The sequence below is a fragment of the Cyclopterus lumpus genome, chromosome 5 (genome assembly GCF_009769545.1).
Source record: "Cyclopterus lumpus isolate fCycLum1 chromosome 5, fCycLum1.pri, whole genome shotgun sequence".
NCBI classification, from domain to species: domain Eukaryota; kingdom Metazoa; phylum Chordata; class Actinopteri; order Perciformes; family Cyclopteridae; genus Cyclopterus; species Cyclopterus lumpus.
The window spans coordinates 24254136-24269135 of record NC_046970.1 but is presented as its reverse complement, the minus strand read 5'-3'; the positions used below and the strand labels follow the sequence as shown (position 1 = coordinate 24269135).

The 15000-nt window shown below is 43.5% G+C and overlaps 2 protein-coding genes across 2 annotated transcripts in view; one reads left to right on the top strand and one right to left on the bottom strand.

The window, feature by feature from the left end:
- The window catches only part of appl1 (adaptor protein, phosphotyrosine interaction, PH domain and leucine zipper containing 1), an 11022-nt gene extending 7456 nt beyond the window's left edge, over nt 1–3566 (bottom strand). The window contains exons 1-5 of the mRNA XM_034533272.1: nt 3360–3566; nt 2146–2244; nt 1991–2050; nt 716–787; nt 486–573 (exon numbers count right to left, since the gene is read on the bottom strand). Of these exons, the coding sequence (XP_034389163.1) occupies nt 486–573; nt 716–787; nt 1991–2050; nt 2146–2244; nt 3360–3413 (373 nt within the window). The 5' untranslated portion in view covers nt 3414–3566. The remainder of the gene's footprint in view (nt 1–485; nt 574–715; nt 788–1990; nt 2051–2145; nt 2245–3359) is intronic.
- il17rd (interleukin 17 receptor D) overlaps nt 2903–15000 on the top strand; it is a 24393-nt gene continuing 12295 nt past the window's right edge. The window contains exons 1-3 of the mRNA XM_034532470.1: nt 2903–3041; nt 6741–6893; nt 14307–14361. Coding sequence (XP_034388361.1) covers nt 6774–6893; nt 14307–14361 — 175 coding nt within the window. The 5' untranslated portion in view covers nt 2903–3041; nt 6741–6773. The remainder of the gene's footprint in view (nt 3042–6740; nt 6894–14306; nt 14362–15000) is intronic.

Here is a 15000-nt window from a genome sequence, read left to right as displayed (position 1 = left end):
CCTGGTGGTCAGGAGAGAGAATGCAGCTTTAACACATGAAGCATAGACTTCTATACAACCAGAGGAGTCGCCCCCTGGTGGTCAGGAGAGAGAATGCAGCTTTAACACATGAAGCATAGACTTCTATACAACCAGAGGAGTCGCCCCCTGGTGGTCAGGAGAGAGAATGCAGCTTCAACACATGAAGCATAGACTTCTATACAACCAGAGGAGTCGCCCCCTGGTGGTCAGGAGAGAGAATGCAGCTTCAACACATGAAGCATAGACTTCTATACAACCAGAGGAGTCGCCCCCTGGTGGTCAGGAGAGAGAATGCAGCTTTAACACATGAAGCATAGACTTCTATACAACCAGAGGAGTCGCCCCCTAGTGGTCAGGAGAGAGAATGCAGCTTCAACACATGAAGCATAGACTTCTATACAACCAGAGGAGTCGCCCCCTGCTGGTCAGGAGAGAGAATGCATGTCTATATGTGCGTTTCCTACCCTTCAGGTCTTTCTCTTTAAACTGCGTGATGGGAAACATCATGGCATCTGCAAGCTGGGTGGACAAGACGGCATGACAGGAACTCAACTACAAAGGAGAGAGAGAGAGAGAGGGAGAGGGAGGAAGTTGCCATATCGTATTATGTCATATCCTGTCAGGTCAAATTCTGCTGCAAGAAGGATCAAACAGCAGCAGACGGCCTCCGGTGTGTGTTCGTCTTCTCTCTCACCTCATCAATAACTTTTGCAAACTGCTGCAGGGTGGAGCTCATCACCTCGTCATCGCCCCCTAGAGGAAAACGCTGCAGACGACAACAACAAGAACAACAACAACAATAACAACGAGGAAGAATGGATTAGATTGATTCTTGTGAGAAGAAGAAAGGTGCCACTGCAGCAGCAACAGGAAATTGGTAATCATAAAGCTGGTGGCTAGTGTTATAAAGCTGGTGGCTAGTGTAATAAAGCTGGTGGCTAGTGTAATCAAGCTGGTGGCTAGTGTAATCAAGCTGGTGGCTAGTGTAATAAAGCTGGTGGCTAGTGTAATCAAGCTGGTGGCTAGTGTTATAAAGCTGGTGGCTAGTGTTATAAAGCTGGTGGCTAGTGTTATAAAGCTGATGGCTAGTGTAATAAAGCTGATGGCTAGTGTAATAAAGCTGGTGGCTAGTGTAATAAAGCTGGTGGCTAGTGTAATAAAGCTGGTGGCTAGTGTAATAAAGCTGATGGCTAGTGTAATAAAGCTGATGGCTAGTGTAATAAAGCTGGTGGCTAGTGTAATAAAGCTGGTGGCTAGTGTAATAAAGCTGATGGCTAGTGTTATAAAGCTGATGGCTAGTGTAATAAAGCTGGTGGCTAGTGTTATAAAGCTGGTGGCTAGTGTAATAAAGCTGATGGCTAGTGTAATAAAGCTGATGGCTAGTGTTATAAAGCTGATGGCTAGTGTAATAAAGCTGGTGGCTAGTGTTATAAAGCTGGTGGCTAGTGTAATAAAGCTGGTGGCTAGTGTTATAAAGCTGGTGGCTAGTGTAATAAAGCTGGTGGCTAGTGTAATAAAGCTGGTGGCTAGTGTAATAAAGCTGGTGGCTAGTGTAATAAAGCTGGTGGCTAGTGTTATAAAGCTGGTGGCTAGTGTTATAAAGCTGGTGGCTAGTGTAATAAAGCTGGTGGCTAGTGTAATAAAGCTGGTGGCTAGTGTTATAAAGCTGGTGGCTAGTGTAATAAAGCTGGTGGCTAGTGTAATAAAGCTGGTGGCTAGTGTTATAAAGCTGGTGGCTAGTGTAATAAAGCTGGTGGCTAGTGTAATAAAGCTGGTGGCTAGTGTAATAAAACTGCGGTTAATGTTCTATTGTTAGTCGCTATGGTTATATGGCCGGTGGCTCGTGTTATGAAGCAGAAGGCTTGTGTAAATAGGCTGGTGGCTAGTGTTTAATGCACACTAGCCACCAGTATTAAAAGGCTGGTGTCTAGTTTCATGAGGCTGGTGTCTAGTTGACAACTCGGCCCACCTGTTTGTCGTACTCTTTCAGCAGTCTGGAGGTCAGGTGTGTCGCAGCACTGAGTTCGTTCTGAAAGAGAGAACAGGACAGACGCTCCAACCAATCAGCCGCCACTTAACACCCTCCTCAGCGGCACCGCACCTGCGGAACGAGTGTGCGTTTACCTGTGCGTCATAAATCCTCTGCATGGCCTGATACAGCTGTGTGCAGTAGTTGGACATCGCTGCGGTGTCCTCCTCAAACACTCCCAGCAGAGAGCGCGTCTACAGACAAAAACAATAAAAAACGGGTGAGGGTGAAGTCACGGTTAATTATTCGCCCCGTCTATAAAACCGCAACGCCCAAATGATCGCTTGAGTAACCGGCAAAAACCCAAATCCAGCCACACCCATCTATGTAAATGCACCCACGGTTCCTCAAGGTGTGTCTCACCTGCACTATTTTGAAAGAACGCTTTCTTACTGCGGGTCTTTGGGTACATGAAAAGAATCATATTTCTTTCCATTTTCTTACGAATAAGAACGTGCGATTATAATAATGTGGTTAATTTGACACACATCAACGGGCAAAATAGTGAATAAGCGAAGCTCAGGTTAGGAAACACGAGTGCAAACCAAGTGAGCAATACGAATAAGTAGGCGTGTACATATCCCACATATACATATATTGTATTTTCTTATGAGTTCAAATCAAATACATAAAGTACAGAGTTGATTCTTACATGTGTGACACCATTTCTGTCTCCCACTTATTTTTATATATATATATTAATACCATTATAATAGTAATAATAATACATCATAATGTATTCATTGATTATATTTTTTATTATTAATCTGAATCTGCAAAGTAACTAAAAGGTATCAAAGAAAAGTGTAATATTTGCCTCTGAAATAGTGCAGAAGTGTAAAGAAAAGAACAGGAAATTGAAAAACTATCCTCTATATAGAGTAGTTGAGTAAATGTAACGTGAGACACCGGATATCCAGCTTCATGACTTTACCTGGGCAAACTGTTTACAGGTGCACTGAACTAAACCCATCCGGACTCCACCTGACAGGTGAGTGACGGGCAGCGGGGCTCTGGCTGCAGCTGTGTGTGAGTGTCGGATGGCCCAAATGATTAACGGAGAGAGGGGGGGCAGCTAGCTAACAGGCTAAGGAAGTAGCCGTCTACCTAATCATCTAACGAGGCCCCCTCTTTCCTCCAGCTCAATCACGGTCCGAGCACAGCCTGACACGTGACAGCTCTGATGGAGCCAGCTGGGCCGCGAGACAAGGAGCCCCACAAAGACAGTGAGCTAGCCAACCGTACAAGTCGCGAGCGGGCTAGCTTGAAGGCTCCGGGGCTTGGTGGGGGGGGGGAAGAGGGCTGTTACCTGAGGACTGTCTTCCAGCGTCTCCTCTATCGGCAGCTTCTCTATCCCGGGCATGGCGGCTGGCCGGTTGGTGATCGGTGCGAACAGACGGGACGAAACTCACAACAAATCGGTACCGACCAGCAACAACAACACAAAAAACTCCCACTCGAGGTTTCTTGGGCTAAAACGAATTCACAACACCCCGAAACAGAAGCTCCTCCCGGTTCAGCGGGTCCCGCCCACCTAGTTGATTGTGATTGGATGGGGAAAGACGTCCGCGAATTCGATTGGCTCCTTGTTTAAAGGGGAAGCGGCGCCATTTTGGCTCTGACCTGGATCGCCCTTTCACTATACTTGTGTACGGCTTCGAGCCATAATGGCGGCCGAGCTGCTTGGTTTGCATTAGAAACAACGTTATTTATTGATGAATATGAATCAATACCCGTCCAAAATGTTGTAAAAATGTTTTTTATTTAATATTCATTATTTAACCCTATTGAACCCCAATTGTTATATACATATTTTAACTAACAAATGGATTAAATAGAATAAATAATACATTTTGAAAAGATTCATGTGACAGAACTTTAAGTATTGTGCCAGAGATTGATCAAAGTTTACACAAGAAGAATAAGCAATGTAGAAACACTTTAAATCCACTGTTAGTGCAAATAGTCCACGTATATATTTAATTTGGCTTTCCCTGTATCAATTAAATGACCCCTTGCGGGATTAATAAAGTATCTATTTAATTTACTCAATGAAATTCAATCTGATTCTTCCAACCTTGTTTACTCCTTTTTGTTCTCTTCCCCCCCGTGAACCATATAGTTTTAACACACTCAATAAAGTCACCAAAATGACCTGGTAATGTATTTTATTGAGCAATATCTTGTGTTTACATCAGTCTCCTTTTGAGAGTTGGGAGAGAGAGACTAGGTTGAACCTTCACATGATGTCAGACTAAGTCAAGTTCCCTGGATGTTCACTGGTTCTGGAGGAGAGTGTTTACCCCAGTTGAAGTACCACCACCAGCTCTTTGGTTTTACCAGAGTTGAACTGGAGGCGGTTCAGCTGGCACCATCTTATGAAGTCCTGGTTCAGTTCTCTGTATTCCCTGTCGTCGACACCAGGTCGGACTCGCACTCCCGTATCCGCACATACTGTGGACGGTTGGTGAGGTAGTCCAGGATCCATGCAGCGAGGTGGTGGTCCACCCCGGTCCGCTCCAGCTTGTCCTTCAGAAGCAAAGGCCGGATGGTGTTGAAGGCACTGGAGAAGTCTAAAAACATGACTCTCACAGCGCTTCCAGCCTTTTCCAGGTGAGAAAGGAATCTTACTGTCGTCCCCCCCCCCCCCCCCGATGCCAGACTGGTAGGCGAACTGTAGTGGGTCCAGAGATGAGCTCAAGGACCAACCTCTCCAGGGTCTTCCTCAGGTGGGAGGTTACATTTAGGTTCATTAGGTCTTGAATTTGTCCCTTTTTAAGATCAGCGTTGTTTAGTTTGGCCTTGTGTAGCTTGTCCAGTTTACCCATTAATGCCTTTTGTGTCAGTTTCCTCACAGATGTTGTTTCCCTTTCACCATCGGCCACGCTGGGATTTGACTTTATTTCAGCCGTAACAATAGAACCTTGATTTGGTACCTTTAGGCCTATATCAGAAGCCATCAGATATTAAACAATTCAACAGCACGACACAGGATACCACAAGACAGGATAAGACACGACCGCGTTGACACGCTTGCCGTCCTTGTTCTCATTAGCAGGCACTTATTATGACCTTTCATGTTAATGTGACACCCTGTGTTTCCCTCAAAGATAAAAGAAAGCATCAAAACTACATTATGGCTCCAATAATAATAATAATAATAAGTATTAACACTATATTTTGAGACTTGGCCCTTCTACAAGACGAGGCTTCGAGGTCAAATTAAAATGAAGTACCTGCTATTTCAATATCGGCTAACATTGTAATTTGTTGGTTTATATTCCAAAACACATTTGCAATCAAATACAAGTTCCACTAAACATGCACACGTGGATTCTATGGGCCCCTGGTGCGGTGGTCAGTTTTGCATGGTTGGTCATCAAGTTTCGAATTTTGCAAACATGACTGAATGTTTTTAAATCACATGAACACAATATTAACCAACACATAATACCTTTATTCCATCTGCACACATATTGTTGCCCTCTTATATCTTGAGCAGCATTTTGTGCAACAAAACATGACGACACTTAACTGTTATATGACGCACTGTTATGTTAGCAATAAGCAGGATGAAATGGCATTTTAAACAAAGTTTGTCTGTATTTATTTATTTATATGACCATCAATTTAAGCATATCTTATTCCCTCGTATATATTATATAAATATAATATATATATATACAGTGTGTGTGTGTATATATAATATATATATGAAAAAAAAATTGGTTTCCATACCTGTAAACAAATCAGTGGGAATGGATAGTTATGTGTAGCTGCACCTTTTGTTTAAAGAGCATCATCTCGGTTATTAATAAATGTGCATATTGGAAATTAATTGCTCATAATGTCTCCGTGCAGGAAAGAGGAGCAGTTACAGAAAGCAAGTGTTGTTACTTATTTGGCCACCAGATGGTGCTGAGTGGCGTCAGTAGTACACAACTATAGTGCTTTTAAAAACATAACACAAGAAAAGAAGAACATCATAATTCCGCGTGTCTTTGTAGGTACAACATGTCACTAAGAAATGCAGCAAAGAAAAAGTCTAAAGTTAAAGTATACAAAGTTCAAACAACCTTTGTCTCATAACTTCTCATAGCTATTTTTTTTTAAATTTTATATATTTTCATCTGTATTTCTTTCCTACTGCATGTGTGCTTCCTTCGAGGTCTTGTAACGTGGAAATACCACCAAGATATTTTACTGAAGAAAAAGGAGCAATACCACAGCGTAAAAATAATCTGTTACAAGTAAAGCTCATGCATTCTCATTGTTTTAGAATACAAGTACACACGTATTATCATCAGCATATACTTAAAGTACTCATTTCAGAACAATGTATATCATATTACTGTGTTATTATTGAGCCATTACTGTGTCCATCACTTTAATGGTGCACCTAAAAAGGTGGAGCTCATTGCAATTACTTTATATAACTTATCATTTATTAATCATATATTTTGTATTATCAATAAACTTAGAAAGAACTGCAACATGTTCCATTTAAAATGCAGTGGAGTATAAGTGTAAAGTAAAACTTGAGTGCATGTACTAGTTACTTTCGGTTTAACCCTCAAACTGCCCTTTCGAAGAAAAGAAGGGAGGACCGGATCCAATTCAGCCTGGTCCTCACAAAGATAGACAACCCCTCAAACACTCCTCCCCTCTGCTCTCTCTCTCCCATCCGCAGTCCCTCTCGGAGTCGTCCGGACTTGAGGGAGGAATGGCGGCCCCTCGGAGTTTCCTCATCACCCTCTCCGGTGTGTTCCTGGTGTTTTGTTCCTCCCGTGGATCTACGACCTCCGGCACCAAGAGGGCGAACCAGGAGCGCTGCGGCTTCAAGGTAAAGAACAAACAAAACGCTACATTGTGTCGTTTTTCCACGACGTTTGATGTCGCCGGTGCGTCGTCTCCAAAGTGACAACAGTTTCAGTTTTTCGGAGAGGTTTCGGACTGTGTGTGTTTTATGTCACGCGCGTGCGTTTCTTGCACGTGCAGTGGAGGTTTTAAATATGTTCTTTGTGTTGTATTCACGCAGACTTAAATCACGCAGGGTTTTTAAACTTACCTTTTTCTTACCTGTCTCGCGCAGCTGCAGCTCCGGTCCGCCCCATTTTTTTTTTTAAACAAAGCGTCGGATGACTGAACTCTAATAAATAAATACATAAATAAATAAAAGAGCTGGTTTTAAAGATTAGTCGTACGTTTCCAGAGCTCACAAAACGGACTTAAAGCCGGTGTCCTGCTAAATGCGGCACACATGTAGTCCACAGAGGACTCCCCTCCATTAAAAAACCTTAAATTATAGAACAGCACGTGACTGATAAACTTTACGAAAATACGTTTAATATTTATACGTAGTGCTGCATATATGCTCATGTGTATGTGATCTGTTGGCTTTAAAAACATGACCTACATTTTGACTTGTTTAAAAGTGTAATAAGTGCGAGCTGGAGGTCCCTGAAGGCGGCCTCCTACCTGTGGAGAGGTAGCCCTGCAGCCAAACTCCTTTTTTAAAGAACATGCTAATTGGACGTTTCCTTCCGTCTGAAGCCAGTTTAATGGCTCTTCTTCTGTATCTGGTATGCATTTGGTTACATTCTGCATATAATTCAGTAAAGAGCATTTACTTGTCATAAAACCATGAACCTTGAGTTTGTTTTTTTTGCATGCTAAGAAATAAAAAAAGTTGAATAACTTTCAGATGAATGGAAAAAAAGAAGAAAAGAAGCTTCCACCGCTTTCCTTTTTGAGTGTTGTGGCTTTCGGGGGAATTGGAGGTAGTAAAGCTGATTTCCTGCCTTTTGTGCGCCGCGTCCTGTTAAAAACATTTGATGTGGAAAACAGGAATAAGTGAAGCGATGCACCGCCTCCACACTGCTGCAGCTTTGTCCCGGGCCATGAACGCACCACTTTTTAACCCCCTTTGAACTCAAAATGTGTGCAGATTTTGGCCCCGAAATGAAAACTTTTTTTGGTGGAAAAAGGACAAAAACGTTGTCTCCCCTCAGGCCTTTTTTTACTGTATTGTTAGGTTGAAAATCTTGAATCCTCCAAAATGTCATCTTTCCCAAACTTCATGATGCTCAAGATGAGGATTGTGATGTTGCAGCCCGTAGCTATAGGTTACAGATCACCATAGTTACCGTAGAGTAATCCACTTTAGTAAAACACTTTTTTTTTTTTTTTTGGAGCTACGGTGGTGAGGTCACCTGTGTGTCGGGGACATTAATCGATTAATCTGCAGATGTGTGTGTGTGTGTGTGTGCACTCTACAGGTTTTAATTTACCTGTGTTGATAGATGACTCCTACCCGCCTTTGATGCCGTGTGTGCGTGCGTGTGTGTGTGTGTGTGTGTGTGTGTGTGTGTGTGTGTGTGTGTGTATTATCCTGGTTTCCTCTTTCTGGCTTTGAAGTGTTTTCTACAGGAAGCTTCACACTGTTTACTCTGCTGAAACATTCCTTCCTGCAACCCCCAAACACACACACACACACACACACACGCACGCACACACTCTGTCTATCTTCACCTCCCCCTCCCTCTCGTGCTTCCCCTCTCTTTTCAGAAACACACATCAAAGGCTGCTGGATGGGGGGGGGGGGGGGGGGGGGGGGGGTGTGAGGACCTGCTATTCTACAGGTGTGAGGTTATTAGAGCTCTGTGTGTTAGTGTGTGTGTGTGTGTGTGTGTGTGTGCGTGTGTGTAATAGGCCCATAAAAGCTCTGCTGGTTTTACATGCCGGCTTCAAGTTTCAAAAAGGGCCCTGAGTATATTTTGACGGAGCAGATTACTTTATCTATATCTCTAATTGATGATTCATCGTTTCTTTTCTTCTTCTTTAAGTTTAGGCTAGTCTTAGTTCTCGGTTTATTTCTGCGAGCAATGTAAAGCAACACTTTGGGATTTTGAGGTCACGTATTTCCTTTTGCCACACACTCATAAACTCTTAGTTTAGTGTATTAGCTTTAGCACAAAGGAAGCGGTAAAAACAAACAAAAGGAGAGGTACAATAACAGCTCAATATGAACCTCCTCTCTGGGTTTTACAATGTTATCCTAGCACAATAGAAGTTCTTCACTGTGACATAATGACATAAAAATAAAAAAAGTAACCGCCTTTTAAACCTTTTGCAGGATAAATGAACCGGCGTCTTTCAGTTCATGTCATTTCACGAGTATGTCGGGCCCTCTGCAGCCAACGGGCTCAGAGCTGCCAATCAAACGTCTTCAAAGAGCATGTTTCTGGGGGACTTTGCAACTTTTCTTCGCGGCCGTTGCTCCGGGAGATCGAATCATTTGATAACTCGTGATATTCTAAAATACCCGTCTGTTGTTTTTGACGTCCTGATGAACCGTCAAACCTCCCGGATCCACGACTCGAACCGGCCGTCGCGTGGACCTGAAACAACAACAACAACAACAACAACAAGCCCCACAGAAGAAGTCTTTCTTCTGGGTCCGACCGTGGCCGGAGTGGTTTTCCCCCCTTTTCATCGCCGTCTTTCTCCTGCACATGTTCATTTTTGAGAGATGTGTTGAATCCTGATGAAGTCAACGATTCCTTTTTCTTTCCTTCATAAATCAAGTTACTGCAGGAGGCCGGAATTAGAGAAGATTTAAGGTCCCCGTAAAGTCTCTCTCTGGTTCAACACATCTGCTGAAGCCATCACACATCTGTCTCGGAGGAGGAAGAAGACGCACCAGGAGAATCGTTCAGCCTTCTGTCCTCTCTGGATTCTCCATCTTCATCTTTCTCTGTCACCCTCTCGTGTTTTTTTTTCTTTTTCGTTTCCGAGCTGTAACCTTGTCACGATGATGTCATCATCATCCTCCTCCTCCGGGGCCGTCGGTGTTGTATGAAATGTCGCGGCCGGGTGGGCGTCCGATGTGAAACACGTGTGTGTGTGTGTGTGTGTGTGTGTGTGTGCACGCTTTCTGTTTTTTTTCCGGCGGCCGCATCGGGCGGAAGGCGAAGGGTTGATGCTGCGAGTTCGCCCTCTTTTTCAAATTTTTTTTAGGGGAAATATTTCTTCTTCGTTAAAGACGAGGCTCAAGGAAATTCTTTTAACTCTCTGACTTTCTCCAACCCCCCAAAAAAGGGAAAAAAAAGATGTCAGCTACCGTCCGAAGAGATGTCTGGAGTCTTTATCTCCATATGTTTGTCCACATTTGTCGCTTGGAGGAATACCTCTGAATAATTTGTCCATTTATTTTATTTTTTTTTCATAATTCAGGCTCTCTGGTCACTCAAGGGGCTGTTTAGCGTCGGTTTGGGGGCAGTTATTATCTCACATTGCACATTGAACTGGTGCATGAAAAAGTAGTTTATTTGCAGAAAGAAGTGCCGACAGCTTGTTAAAGTTCTCGCGTATATAATTATAGATTTTTTTTTTTTTTTTTTACCGCCAGCTTAAAATGTGTCTGTGTCACCGACAAAGTTCAAGCTGCGTGAGTTCAGACTGCATGAAACATTTTGGGAATTTTAGCTTCCTTTTTGTTCCTTATATTGCTGTTACATTTCTCAAAGAAGTGTCAAAATGAACTACAACTACTACTGTAGGACTTCAGCCGTGGCAGAGACGTTGTTCTCTTCTTCATGTATGTTAGCCGTTCAGGTTGATACCCTGAGGAGATGGTTGCATGTCTTTGGGGCCTGTTCAGTGGCTCAGTTGGTGACTGGAGGTCCTGGTCACATGACCACGTTCTCTGTTTTTCGATGTTGGTTTGATCCCGGTCAAAGGAAGTCAGGATTTGTCCTGTGTCCTGTCTCTGTAACGAGGCCGAGGGCAAACTGTCACAGCAGGAGCAGCTCCTCCTGTGAGGAGGAGGAGGAGGAGGAGGAGGAGGAGGAGTTCTGATGAAGCAGAGGGGTGGGGGGTCATTGAGGAGCAGTCATGCAGGAGGAGGAAGCTGCAGGTTTTGTTCCTGTGGTGGGAAATCTCTGGTTGGCTGCCCCCGAACACACACACACACACACACACACACACACACACACACACACACACACACACACACACAGAGTTTGCATTGTTGCACCTCACTTACGTTTCCAGCTTTTTCTTCCTGGAGTTCGTTCCTCCGCTGGAGCAGCAGATCTGATTTATTATATTTGATTACTCTTTTTTTTTTTTTTAAAAACAACATCCCTCTTCCTCATCTGTTTATTGATATTTATTTATTTATTCATGTGTTTGTTGATAGTATTTTTCTGTATTTATTTAATTAATTAATTAACTTTTATTGTGATTAATGGGGATAGACACTGGAAATCTGTTTTGAATCAGGAGTGGGCCTTCTGTGACGATGATGATGATGATGATGATGATGCGTCATGTGATCAAAGCTGTTGATCCGTTTGGATTGACACGTATTGATCTATTGAGACCAGCATCAATAAAACAAGACGAGACTTTGACCCGGAGTTTTGATTAGGAGCCGATTGGACCCCGTGGACGTGGTGTTGTACCGGCCAGTCAACTCTTTCAAAACACACACACACACACACACACACACACACACACACACACACACACACACACACATAGAGATTCCAGTGCAGCGTGTCGTCCCATATGGAAGTGTTTGTAGCCGTGTGCGTAAAAGACAGGAAGACATTAAGAGGGTTTTTTTTGGGGTCCTGAGGCCATCATCAACCACACACACACACACACACACACACGCACACACACACACACGCAGTATGAGTGTTGCGTTGATTCAACACTGTCTGATGTGACAGAGTCGTCCCGCGGTACGATTTGAATGATTCAATTTAGTTGTTTTTTTCAAAATAAGTTACAGATACATTTCTGGAGATGATGAGTAATCAATGTGTCATATTGGATCTTCGATTATATACATTTCCTTCTAATCGACCTAAAAAAAAATCAAGAGAACATTTTTGGGCCAAAGCTCAATACTCTTAATGGCTCTAATCCTGGTTCCCGAAACGGAGTCGGTCTCGCTGTTTGTACCTCGGCTCACGAGCAGTTTGTTGATTAAAGGTCAGTGCGTGTGTGTGTGTGTGTGTGTGTGTGTGTGTGTGTACCATGTTCTCTCTCCCACATCTGGAACTGGTCTGGTCGCCCCAAACAAAATGAGGGAGAGGAGAAGTCTGCTACGTGAACCTTGAACGCTGTAATTGAAGGAGTTCCTGTTTAATCAGATTTCTCCATCTCCTCTTCCTCGCTTCCTTCCTCCTCTGCAGGGTCGGTGATTACTTCTCCCATAATCCTTCACTCCCCCCCCCCCCCCCCCCTTCCTTTCTGAATCCTCCTCTTCTGCATCCTCCCTTCTTTCAGGTCTCCTTTTTTAGTCTTTTCTCCCTCGTATCCTCTCTCCTTGCCTCCAGCGATGTGATTAATTGCTGTTGATGTGCAGCTAGAAGAGCCTTCAATTAGCTGCCTGATTACCACAAGAACTGTTTCAGTGTGTGTGTGTGTGTGTGTGTGTGTGTGTTTGGGGATTCCCGAGGAAAATGCTGCCTTCATTGTGTTTGTAAATTTGTAGTTTTACTCCGGTTCTTTGTAGTCTTTTAAAAAAAGTTGAACCAGCGTTCAACAGATGCTCCTCAGATCTTTTTGTTTTTGTCACTAATTAATTATAATAAACTTCTCTTTTCTTTAACATCTTTTCTTCGGTTGTTTACGGACATGAATCAAGTCTGTTCAGGCCTTCAGGCTGTGTGTGTGTGTGTGTGTGTGTGTGTGTGTGTGTGTGTGTGTGTGTGTGTGTGTGTGTGTTGAGGGAGGATAATGATTATTACTAGTCAGAAACACCTGGCGACAGGAAGGAAGAAAAGTGTCTTTCTCTGTCTGCCTGTTTGAAAAATTGGCAGTTGTAAAGAAGTCTGGCTCGAGGCGATGGGCCGGGTCGGTACCAGTGGCCCAGTACTAGTGGCCCAGTACTAGTGACCCAGTACCAGTGGCCCAGTACCAGTGGCCCAGTACCAGTGGCCCAGTACCAAGTAGCGTCGGAGCGGTGGATACCTGCAGGTGAGCCCCGATCTGTCACCTGGTTCAGGAATGAGTCAGAAGTGTTTCGTCTCTGGTCTCGAAGTCTTTTAAACCACCATGTTGTGTTTTAGAATCTTTTTTTCAAGAGCACTGATTCCCTGAAGAAGACGGTAATGTTGAAAAACGTTGGTAAATTATAAATAGAAAAGGAGTTTTTGCATCGTAGCTACAAGCGTATGACTATTTTCCTTTTTAGTATCAGTACAAACGTCTTAATAGGATAACATTATGACATTTTGGACAGATGTGCACGTAAACTGTTTGTCCGAGGCGTTGGTTAAATGTCATTTAAATGCAGCACCAGGGGCGCGGAAGTGGTCCCAGTGCCACCGATCCGGAAGTCTGCTTTTCTTTTGTGCCCTTTCCTTGATTTTAATTAGCCTCCCATTTCCAGCAGCCAGCAGGACATCTGTGCACGCAGCGGCATGCAAAGGTCAAAGGTCAGCAGCGGAGGCAAACTGAAGGCAATCTGTGTGTGTGTGTGTGTGTGTGTATAATGAAAAAGAACGCGATGGGAATCGAACTACCGGAGGGCTTTTCTGTCCTTCTTAGGGACATTTTGGGAAAGTTTGAACACTTCTTCAAAAAGGCTGTTGGTGGTTAAGATTTGGTTTTAGGGTTCATGATGGTGCGTCTTTAATGGTCTGTGGTCCTCACATGTATATAATTACAAACTTGTGTGTGTGGACGGGCTGTTGGGCTACAGCGACTGCTAATAAGCACGGCACACTAACACACACACACTCAGTGGGGAGTCTGTCTAAATTGGTTTCAGGTGTGTGTCTGTGGTTGTTGTATGTGACCACAGTCTGACACCTCTGTAGTGTGTGTGTGTGTGTCTGTGTGTGTGTGTGTGTGTGTGTGTGTGTGTCAGGGGGCAACATGAAAACCAGGTCAAAGCTGTAAAGCTGCTCTGCTGAAACGTGCCTCATGAGACTCCTTGGACACAGTGAAAGGCATTCTGGGTAACGGGGCAGTCGATGTTCACGCCTCAGCTTCACGTGTCGCTGTACCTGCTTGTCCCGCGTATTAAATATTAAAGTTGCTACATAAGTTAGTAAGATGTTGCAGATATCCAAACCGCCTCAAATGTATCGATACCGTAATATTGAAACACTGTTGCCTACATAACCAATAAGAGTTGTGTTGGCTTGTTGTTAATGTGTTGTGGTTGTCTCTCTCTCTCTCTCTCTCTCTCTCTCTCTCTCTCTCTCTCTCTCTCTCTCTCTCTCTCTCTCAGGTGCAGTCTGATGCCGATGGGAGTCCCAGGCTGGCCGTCACCTTGAGAGCGGACAGTGAGTTCATTTTAAATACTCTGATGTTCCCAGCAACCTTTTTTTAAAAAAAACTTTCCATCATGTTACCCAGCAGGGAAATCTGAAGCTCCCTTCCTCCTCCTCTTCCTCCTCTTCCTCCTCCTCCTCCTCCTCCTCCTCCTCTTCCTCTTCGTCTTTTGTTCTTTTCTCTCTAAAAGTCAAGTTCCTGAGCCGTAGCCGATCCCTGCCTCCTGCCTTTGTCCGTGGCCATGAGCGAGAAGCACTTTCAGATTACTCTTAGTGTGTGTGTGTGTGTGTGTGTGTGTGTGTGTGTGTGCATGTGTGTGTGTGTGTGTGTCTCTCCTTTAACATTTTTATCAGAGTTAACCATTTTAAATAACTTTGCCTCCTGAAAACAGAAAAACGATCGGAACGAAATTAAGTAAAAATAAAAGTGAAGTTAATCACTAAGGTTCAATAATTTAGTTCAAAAATAGTAAGAACAAAAAGATGAATGCCATAAATTACATATTTTACGAGGACTGTATTTAACAATAATTTTCGTTATTTTTTTAAAATGTCAAACACACCGAGCACGACTTCCCGAAGCCGGAAACTAAACTAAAAAAAAACCCAAAAGATATTAATTTTACTGCCGTATTGAATCCAGACAATGGG